The following is a 10,524-nucleotide window of genomic DNA, read 5'->3' on the forward strand; positions in this document are numbered from 1 at the left end:
AGACAGTAATAACTGGTCTCAGACAAGAGAACATAGTATAAAGGCTAGGAAATCTTTATAAGCCGGAGGATTCTTACAAGTGCGCCCATCAGAGCACGGAAGTTCCACGTGTTTGTGTTGAACAACTGCAGGTGGTTGGCGGGGGCCACCGAGGCCCCGCCCCCACACATTACCATCCGGATTGGCTACATAGGCGCCAAGACCCGCCCACAGGAGCTGGCTGTGTGGTGTTGGTCAGGCCCTCGTTGCTGCTGCAAGTATGGCCTCTCCCGGGGCTCCGTCCACCCTGCCAGAGTTACCGGAGCGCAACTGTGGGTACCGCGAGGTCCAGTACTGGGACCAGCGCTATCGAAACGCTGCCGACTCCGCTCCCTACGAATGGTTCGGAGACTTCTCTTCCTTCCGTGCCCTTCTGGAGCCGGAGCTGCGGCCGGGGGACCGGATCCTCGTGCTAGGTGGGTAGTTCTGACTCTGTCCTGCTCAGGTGAACCTAGCTGGAGCTGTCTGCTTTCCATCTTCCTGTCCTAGTTCGAAGCCAAGATCCTGTACCTTCAGAGCCTTGGTCGGATATATAACCGACCAGAATAGGCAAACAGAAACCAAGCTATTCTGAGTGCGGGGCCCCTCTGCCGAAACTCTGGGTCTGAGTGTGGGTGTGATTCAGGATGTTGCTAGGGAGGTAGCAGCCAGACAGTAGTTGGCTGTATGACTTGGGATAAACTGGGAATTTGTGGGACCGCGGACTCGAGATAAATAAGACACGTTGAGACACCTCGAGCACAAAACCTAGCCTTTTCCCTTTGTGCACATGGGATCCGAGCGCCTTTGTCACCCAGAGAGGGCATCATCTCCGTACTCCAAACTCTGACTCTTCTCACTTCCCCAGTACTGTGAGGGGAAGAACAGCTCCTCCTCTGGCCAGAGAGGAGATTGCAATCGAGCTTGAAGCTATTCTCTGAACCAACCGAATGCAGGGAAGCCGCGTGTCGTTGAGGTCTTTCTGGGTTCTTTCGCATTGTCAGCCTTCGAGACTCTACTGATAGTTGGTTGAGCAACAGATTTCCTTCCAATTATATGTTTCACATTTCTCCTATTAAAACCATTTCATTTCTACAAATAGAAATACTTCATAAATATAAAACAAATATGTCTAGTATGTGTATGTACTCTAATTAATTTAGGAAATAGAACATTCCTAGCAATGGAATGGAAGTTGATCTAGTGGTTAAGAATTTGGATTCCGGAGGTAGCTAATTATGCCAAAATTTTAGCTTTGCTGACACTAGAACAAAATATTTCTATTTCTGCGCCTGTGTTTTCTCAGCCTTAAATGTTATTGTTAGATACTGTCAACTGTGACTCACAGCGATCCTAGGAACAACAGATTGAAACCTTGCCCTATCCTGTGCTATGCTCAAGCTCACCGCTGCAGTCACTATGCCAGTGCATCTTGTTGAGGGTCTCTTCTCTTGTGCTGACCAGCATAATAAATATGAGTGTTTCTTTATTGTTGTTGTTGTTATGCACTGTCGAGTAAGAACCGACTCGTAGTTGAACTTCCAGTAGGTTTTTAGAGGCACTTTTAATCTCATGGAAGGAGATTGCCCATCTTTCTCCCTTGGAGCAGCTGGTGGATTTGAATAGAGTGCTTTCAGTCTGGCAGCAAAAATCCTTACAGCGCTCCCAGGATTCTTTATTAGGTAGTTAAGATGATTACGTGAGAATGAGGAGATGCACAGAACAATTCATAGTAAAGAAAAAGTTTCCGTTCCACCTAAAGAGTCACAAATGTGGATTAGCAGGAGAAAATACACATAAAAACCTAAGGATACACAGTAAATAGCAGTCACTCAGTGTTCACTGCAGTCATATGAGGAGTAAGTGTGGAATGAAAGTGACTGCTTCCACTCTTATTTGATCATGCAGATGGATGTAGACAGCACAGAGAGGCATCTGGAACTTTGCTGGAACTGGTAAAAATGATCACATGGTGAATTACAACCCAATGATCATATTGATATCACACTTAAGATGCACTGTCACCACTGAAGGTGAATGGGCCTCTTGAAAATTGGAGACGATTAAGAATTAGGGTTTAAGAGCTCTGGCTCTGGATTTAGACAGGCCTGGCCTCGGTTCAAATCATTGACTACCATTGACTGAGAGAAGGTTCTTTTTCCACTTCGGACAGCTTCAGTTTTCCCACCTAGACAATGGAAATATAGAGAGAGCATTGTGAATGAAAAAGAGCAAAATTCAGTAAAAGAGATTGGCTCAGGGCTGAAACATAGCCCTGTGCAGGGCTGGGCAAGGACGATGCAGGACTTGACAGTTCTTCATTCTATTCTCTGTAAGGTCACTATGCATTGCGGCTTTACTTGATACCTAGCAATTGTGAAAATTAGCAGATAATGCTTCTCAAATGTTTAGTATTAGCATCTGGTGTTCAATAACTATTATTATTATTGGAAGTGAGACTCTAAGACTGATCAGCAGGCAGAGACTCCTTCCCAAGGATTTGGGTGTCTTTTCCCCGTGGCTAGAATAGCCTCCTGGCAAGTGACTGCGTCTAGCCATCACAGCTTTACTGTCACTACACTCCTCGGATTCTCCTTCTTTGCGTGGTTCCATGTTCCACAGGAATTGTCTGATCATAATTTGACTGCTCATTCACTTGTCCTTTAGGGAAAGAAAGGGAGCTCTGGTGGCCTAGAGGTAAGGAATTGTGCTTCCATAAACAGTTTGGATCCACCAGCTGCTCTGTGGAAATAAGATGGGCAGTCTCTTCCTGTGTAATTTACAGTCCCCAAAAATGCACTGGAGGGTCAGCTCTGAGTCAGTTCCCACTTGGTATAACAACATAGAGAGCGGAAGGACTGACTGGAGGATTCAGTCGCCCAGTCCCCATCAGAGCTGTTTTACTGGCTTAAATTAGTGGGTTGACATGCTAATTTATGCTGTAGAGACTTGGTACTGGGTTAGCAGCCATCTACCTTTGGGCCTCCATGGGTTTTGGGATCTGGTCCAGTACTACAGGGTTCTGCTGATCTAAGACCCCCCTGGGAGGCAGTGTCCTTCCCAAGTTCCATTTTAGTTGCTGACCCTAAATCACTGGAGGAGTAGAGTCAGAAATTACTGATTTGTGAGCGTGACTGACCCTGTGGTAGGATTTTGTTTTCTCTTCACCTTTAGTAATGCTTTCTTTGAAGAGTCCATCCTGTACCACAAGGAACAGAGAGATTTGTTTACAATTGGGTGAAGCGCTGCAGCATATAAATCAGGTGTAGAGATGGTAAATGGAAGGCAAATCCAAGAATCTAGTGGGTTTAAGTTTGAAATTGAGTTAGTGTCTTCTGGGCAGCCATCTCCCACCACAGCCCAATGGGATGTGTCTGCCAGAGCTGTTTGTGGCTCCAGCATGGAGAAGCACATGACAAGGGGCAGGTGAAGACTGGTTGGCTGCTTCTGGGTACCCTGTCTGGATGCCAAGCCCTGCTAGATTAGGGCTATCTTGGCAGTTGATCCTGTGATCCTCTTAGAGGCAAATGGGGATTAAAGACAACCTAATTCCCAGAGCCGGGGATCCCCACACAGAGCTGCCCAGAGCTGTGATCTCGGTCCATCATAGCTGAGTCTGGCCAAGGGGGTGGGGGTGGAGGGCCTGGAAGAGGCCAAAAGATCTAAGGAGATCTACAGCCACTCCTCATCTCCACATCTTTCCTCAACTGACCTTGCCCTCTCCAGAACTGCTTTCCAGGCATTTCTGCCATAGTGTGACTTTTCAAGACTGCTTGGCTGTCAGCTTCCCTGAAACCCTTTGCCAACCATGTGCTTAGGAGGCCTATCACTTTAGAAGAACTTATTATATACCAGATGCCCCTTATCAATTTACTCCTCTTGAGGGCAGGGACATCATCATCAAAACCTGGGGGAAACACAATATCCTACTTAGTTGGTCTTTGTCCTTGGTTCCTGGGAGATAATCACAAGCCCTTGGCATTTCCCCAGCAATCATGCTAATTGTAATTAACTGTGTTAATGATTTGGATTGGGACTGACTAGTCAGAAAGACTTACCAAGTAGTATCAGCCTGGCTTGGAGGAGAGTGTGGGGGCCGGGGATATGGGAGGCAACTTTGAGGTTAAGTTCAACCTCAAATGAGGTGATTCAATCTAGCACGCCTATGCAATGAAAATGTCAATAAAAACTGGACATTGAAGTTTATGGAGCTTCTTGTTTGGTGAAAGGAGAATTCAGAAGAACTCTCCAGGGTTCACATCTTGGGAGCCGGAAGTTCCTTGTTGGAGACCCTCCTGGATCTCACCTGATCTGTCTATTTATATTCTTTTTGATATAATAAAACTGTACCCAAACATTTTCCTCAGCTCTGTCCATCATTCTAGCAAATTATTAAATCTAAGTGGGTTTGTTGTTATTGTTAAGTGCTATTTTGACTACAACTCATAGCGACCCAGTGCACAGTAGCTTTGAATCCTGCCTTATCCTGAGCCAATCTTATCTTCTCTGGCACACCTACTCCCATTATCCTGGTCACTGAGTCCATCCATCTCCTCTGGGGTCTTCTTCTCCTGTGCTGTCCCTTGACCCTACCAAGCCTGATACCCTTCTCCAGAGACTGGTCCCTCCTGGCTTCATGCCCAAAGTATGTGAGATGGAGTTTCAAAATCCTTGCCTCCAAGGAGCAGCTTGGTTTCACAATCTCTGGGATAGACCTGTTAGTTTGCTTGGTAGTACAGGTGACTTGTTTGTTATTTTGGCAATCCATCTTCAATATTCTTCTCCAGCACCACATCTCAAAGGCATTGATTCTTCTGTCATCCTTAGTCAGTATGCAGTTCTCTGATGCATAGCAAGTAATTGCGAAGACCATAGCCTGGATTAGGTGCACCTTAGTCTCTATACTGACATCTTTGGTCTTCAATGCTCTGGATAGGTCCCTGATAGATTTTCCTCATGCAATTCGACTTTTGCTTTCCTAACTGCTGGTGCCAAGAGTGGGTATAGAAACCCTAAATTTGTAACCAGAGAGTCATAAATGAAGAAGGCCTGGAACCCCCTAGACCTACAATCATTGTCCTGAGGGGGTAGTGGGAACCCTGGTATTTGTAGCCAGCAAGTCATAAGTAAGGGTATTATGGGAACCCTCAAGCTTGAGATTGGCATATGAAGTTGTAGGCATATTTGACAGTCTGAATTGCTGTCCCTTTAGCTTGTGAGATCTCAACTAACCCCATTAGTTCAAGTCAGAACTGCATGCACAATTGGTATCAGAAGGGGCAATGTTGGAAGACAAAGAGGCATAGTATATGAAGTATTGGGTTGCTAACTGAAAGGTCAGAAGTTCAAATCCTCCAGCTGCTCCATGAGATAACGATGAGTAGTCTCCTCCTGTAAAGATTTCTAGGCTTGGAAACCTGACAGAGGGTTGCTGTATGTTAGAACTGACTTGACAAACAGTAGATTTTTAAGTTGGTACAAGATAGCCATATAAACAGATTCTCAGAGCGCAGTATGTAGTGTTCAACAACACATTAAGGACTCATTAGGGATCTGTTTCATTGTGTATGCCCACCTAGTTTCCCCTTCACCTCCTAATTCTTCCTCAGATTTTGAAAAGGATCCCTGGTGGCTAAGTGGTAAGGAGTTATGCTGCTAACCCAAAGGCCCATAGTTTGAATCCACAGGAGAAAGATAACTCGTTGGTACGTAACAATAATTTCAACACCAAGCTTTCTGAAAGATGGTATCTTCAGAGGTTCCTTGAGAGGTTGAAGACCAAGATAATGATATTATCTTTATTACTAGCTCTGGTGGCCTAGTGGGTAAAAAATTGTGCTAACTCAAAGGCGGGTGGTTCAGATCCACTGGCTGTTCTGCAGGAAAAAGATGGGTAATCTCCCCATGCAATTTACTGCCTCTGAAAACATGCTGATGAGTGGGTTCCAGCTCATGGACACATACCAATATCTTAACAGTAACATTAAAGGAGCTCTGATATGACAATAGTTAAACACAGCTACTAACAACAACAACAACAACAAAAATCATCAGCCCCTCAAGGAAGAAAACACCTGGCAATCTGCTTCCATACATTTTACAGCCCAGGAGACCCTTTGGGGCAATTTTGCTGCTGCTTGTTGGGTTTCTCAGAGTCAGAATGGCACACAATAACAACAACAAATAGTTTATCATCCCAATATTATTGTCCTAATGATACCAATATGCTCCCCACTCTGAGTTTGAAGAAACAGACTCAAAATGTTGAATGGCTTGCCATGGCCACAGGACTACATATATCAGAACCCAGATCTTTGTTCAGAGCTCCAGCTTCTCTCTAGCTGTTTTAGTTCTTCAGTGTTCCACATCCTACATGGGTGCAAAGTGTTATCTTCATTTTTTACATATAGGAAACCTAAAGTGTCCAACCAACTTTCTCTAGTTTGGCCAACTAGGAATGGTACATTGAACCTGTCTGTGTCTGTATGACTTCAAGGCTCACACCCTTACCTGTAATACCCAGCTTCACCCTCAGAGGGTTTGTACTTAGAAAAAAATAGGGCCAATAATAGATGAGTAATCAGGGAAAACTGGAAAGCAAAACTAAGTCCTTTGCCAACCCCTTCCTCATTCCCAGGCTGCGGGAACAGTGCTCTGAGCTATGACCTATACCTCGGAGGCTTCCCTGATGTGACCAGTGTGGATTACTCATCAGTAGTCGTGGCCGCTATGAAGATTCGCTATGCCCATGTACCCAGGCTGCGCTGGGAGACTATGGATGTGCGGACACTGGACTTCCCCAGTGACTCCTTCGATGTGGTGCTTGAGAAGGGCACACTGGATGCCTTGCTGACTGGGGAACAAGATCCTTGGACTGTATCCTCTGAAGGTGTCCACACTGTGGACCAGGTTTTAAGTGAGGTGAGGGAGCAAGCAATAAAAGAGGAAGGCAGATGGGAGGTGAGACTGAAGGATTGAGGTTTCAGGAGACTGGAAGAACAGGCTGGAACATGAGTTAAACCAAACAATGGGCCATTCTCAGGAATGTGGTTCCCTGGAGGAAGGATAGTTAATCTGGGTCAGGATTGGAGGGGACTAGAGTGCTCACATAGGCTGATGATTGGCTACTGGGTTGCTATAGGGATGAGGTAACAGCCAGGTACCAGAGAGATGACAGACTGAGAGGGTGAACACTTGACAAGAAAACGATACCTCCTATACCTTAATCACTCTCATGCTCTCACTTGTCCTGAATACATCCCCACATCCAAGGAAGGAGCTCACTTTATTCCCAGGGAAAGCCCAGAGCTACTTGGAAGTAGCATAGTAACTGAAGTTTGACTGAAAGATCACCTGGGTCACTACTGACCTTTGATGACTTGGCGATCTTCATCAGTGGCTTCTGTTTCCCTTGCAGGTGAGTCGTGTGCTGGTTCCTGGGGGCCGGTTCATTTCACTGACCTCTGCTGCCCCCCATTTTCGGACTAGGCACTATGCCCAACCTCATTATTGCTGGTCCCTGAAGCATACAACCTATGGCAACGGTTTCCACTTCCATCTCTACCTTATGCATAAGGGCGGGGAACTAAGTGCAGCCCAGATGGCCCTAGGAGCCCAGATGCACTCGGCCCCTAGTCCTTTAACCTCACCTTGCTTCCTCCAGGACTCTGATAATGAGGACTTTCTCAGTGCCATTCAACTGTGAGGCCATAACCATGACCCTCTAGCCTCTGCCCTGGGCTCCTCAAGTGGGCTGGATTTCTTGACTTCAGGACGTGGGGGTAGGGTCCAAGGTGCTCATATTTCAAAGTCTCATTCCTAGGAGCAAGCCCACATGAACCAGTCCATCCCAAGTCAAGCTTGATTCAAAATCTTGGGCTTCTCATTTCCCAGATTTCTCCTAGGTTCCCCAAACAGCTTCCCCAAGATTCTGCACTCCCCATCCATTTATCCACTGAGGCAATGCTCAGTACATCCCCTCTGGGATGCCAGTCCAGCATACATCCCTAGATCCTCATCCAATCATGATTTATCCACAAAACACTTGGAATCTAGATAGTTCTGTGTTTTTGATCAAGCTACAACTCCAGAGACCTGTCCTGCTTAGAGTGTACTGGGGCCTTCTTTAGCCAACCACCCCATCCAGCAACATGCACCTGAAATGGCCAAGTGCCTGTTGGCTTACCAAAAAAAAAAAAGGTTCGTGGCCATTTTTGCCTGGCTCCTGAGCAGACAGAAGCAGCCGTCATACACATACACACAGGGAAGTCTGTGTTTATTCACACACTCCTGGTACAGTAAGGATGAAGGAACATTTACAAAGAACGCCCCTGGGTCGAGAACATCTCCAGGGCCATAGGTGTCATCCAAAGGTGCAGAACAGTTCCCATTTGGGTCCCCAGGGGCTGAACGCAGGGGTCCAAGGTAAAATCAGGTCTGGGCCCGTGGAAGGTGATACCTTGCGGGGAGGAGGAGTCTGCCAGAGAGCCATCTGAAGCCAGGCCTGGGGCAGACTGGCCATGTAGTTAGTTACCATGTTGGGGGCTTATCCCACACCAGCCTCAACACCATCCTATCTGCCAGGCGCAGAAGAGCGTGGCTGAGACCGTGGGGGGAGGGCATGAACCATGAGCGGAGCCAGTAAACAAAGAGTCGGATATAAAAATACAAATGTGCTGAGGAAGTCCCTTAGAAAGAGGCTTAGAATGGGGTCACGCCAGACAAGGGTAGGGGTGAGGAGTGGCCCCGAGAGGGCTGGGCTCAGGTGGGTGGGAAGCTCATGCAAATACGCAGCCAAACATCCCTGGCCGCGCGCGGTCCGATGCCTGCCGGTCGCCTGGTCTGCAGACCAGAGCGGCCGGAGAGGGGCGGGGCAGGGGAGCCGTGCGGGAGGGGACGGGCCGGGGGCTGGGAGCCGCGGGTCTCTGTGTCCGTTCCAGTGTGCGGGGTGGGGCTGCGGCCCGAGGTTCTAAAGTGCATGAGCGCGGCGGCGGGCTCCGGGCTGGCCCACGCCGCTGCTACCGCCGCCGCCGTGGTGCTGAAGCGGACAGCTCCGAAGTGTCTGACGGCGGCGGCAGCAACACTGACCCGGTGGTGGCAGCGCGGCCCTGCAGCCCCCGCCCGCGGGCGCCGGGGCCGGGGCGGGTGTCGCCGGCAGCCGCATCACCGGCCCGCGCTCCTGGCCGCTGCGGGGCTGGGCCCGGAGCCCGCCGCCCGAGCCGGCGCGTCTACACTCCAGACGGTGGCTTCTCCCCCATCCCCTTCAGCACGTCGTCTATCCGGTCATCCTCGATCACCACTGCGCAGGGAGAAAGCGCGTCAGCCGCGCGGCCTCGGGGGGCGGTGGCGAGGGTGGGCTCTGCGTCCTCGCGCCCCACGCAGCTCCTGCCAGTGGCCCCTTGGACCCCATAACCAAGGCTCACTCGCCCCATCCCAAATCTTTTAAGGACTCGGGCCGCTGCCAAGCCTGGTTCCCACAGACCCATTCCTATGATGAAACGCCCCTCTTCCGAAGGCTCCCGCCATTCAGCCTCCCCGTCCAAATCTTCCTGCCATCTGAACTCAATAAAAACCTTTTGATCATTTAATTCCCCTTCTTTAGCCTTCTTTTCAAGAGAAGCTCCCCTCCTCCTCTGCATTCCAGTGGAATCTCCGGCCACTCCGACCCTCTCCCAATCTTGTTCTTGCTGCTTGACTCCCTCTTAGATCTTGGCGCTAACAGAGCCCCCTCCCCACGCAGACCAGCGAGACAACCAGATCTCCAGCCTCCTTGCCCGCTCTCCACTCGGGCGCCTCTCCCCACCCAGAGGTTCCTCGGTCAGCACTCCTGGCTGATCTGTAGAAACATGCTGCCGCTCTGCGTCCCCTCTGCCAGGCAGCCCCAAATGCCCCGGCCGGCCCCTCCCCCTCGCCCCGTCCCAAAGCTCCGCTTTCCGAGGTGGCGAGCATCGAATCCGGGCCACCGCGTTCCCAGGAGGGATTAAGAGGGGGACACTACACTGCAGCGGGACACCCCCCCCTGCCCCACGCCGGGCCGGAGGAGCGGCTGGCTGCGCGGGGCTGCGGCAGGAGCTGCGGGCGCTCGGCTGGGGACGGCAGGCGTCAGGCACCAGGAGCAGGGTTTCTGGGTCAGGCGACGACTCTGGGCCCCGGTCCCGTACCTCGCTTGGCTCGGCCGATCTGGCCCAGCTTGGGGGGTCGTTTGGCCTGGTTGCCCGCGAAGAAGGAGTTGGTGTCCTGCAGACGGCAGCTGAAGGAAAGGTCGGAGCTCTCTGGATCGGCGCCGAAGCGACCCATCTTGTCTTCGCTATAGGGCAGGATCTCGGACATGGTGGGCGCGGGGCGGGCGCTGGACTGCGGCGGGCGGCAGGCGGCGGGCTAGGTGCCGGACCGGCCCTAGCTCAGCGGGGGAGCCGGCGGAAGGATGAAGTCATGCAGCATCCGGGGCTGAGGAGCCAAGCGCGGCCTCCTCCCCCGCGCCTCCGCCTCCCGGGCCGCTGGGCAGGC

General features: G+C 50.3%; 2 protein-coding genes across 4 annotated transcripts in view; one reads left to right on the top strand and one right to left on the bottom strand.

Moving 5' to 3' along the window:
* The first annotated feature begins 259 nt into the window (after positions 1–259).
* Positions 260–10,524, top strand: part of ECE2 (endothelin converting enzyme 2) — a 46,632-nt gene continuing 36,367 nt past the window's right edge. For 2 of the 3 annotated variants that reach the window (XM_006884074.1, XM_006884075.1), the window contains exons 1-2: positions 260–455; positions 6,656–6,939. In XM_006884074.1, the coding sequence (XP_006884136.1) occupies positions 260–455; positions 6,656–6,939 (480 nt within the window). Of the gene's footprint in view, positions 456–6,655; positions 6,940–7,435; positions 7,724–10,524 lie in introns of those variants that run through there. The other variant, XM_006884078.1, reaches the window with a different exon arrangement.
* CAMK2N2 (calcium/calmodulin-dependent protein kinase II inhibitor 2) lies at positions 8,277–10,514 on the bottom strand. The gene is made up of 2 exons (XM_006884079.1): positions 10,179–10,514; positions 8,277–9,316 (listed from the first exon to the last, which is right to left on the bottom strand). Exons 1-2 carry the CDS (start codon positions 10,345–10,347, stop codon positions 9,246–9,248), a joined length of 240 nt encoding a protein of 79 aa, XP_006884141.1. The 5' UTR covers positions 10,348–10,514; the 3' UTR covers positions 8,277–9,245.

Source organism: Elephantulus edwardii, unplaced genomic scaffold, assembly GCF_000299155.1.
Source record: "Elephantulus edwardii isolate Elephantulus edwardi_28Jun2011 unplaced genomic scaffold, EleEdw1.0 scaffold00031, whole genome shotgun sequence".
In the NCBI taxonomy this organism is placed as follows: Eukaryota; Metazoa; Chordata; class Mammalia; order Macroscelidea; family Macroscelididae; genus Elephantulus; species Elephantulus edwardii.

Coding starts and splice junctions, on each gene's coding strand:
- CAMK2N2 (XM_006884079.1), bottom strand. CDS start 10,347: ATGTCCGAGATCCTGCCCTATAGCGAAGACAAGATGGGTCGCTTCGGC. Junction 9,317..10,178: donor GATCGGCCGAGCCAAGCGAG/GTACGGGACCGG, acceptor CTCCCTGCGCAG/TGGTGATCGAGGATGACCGG.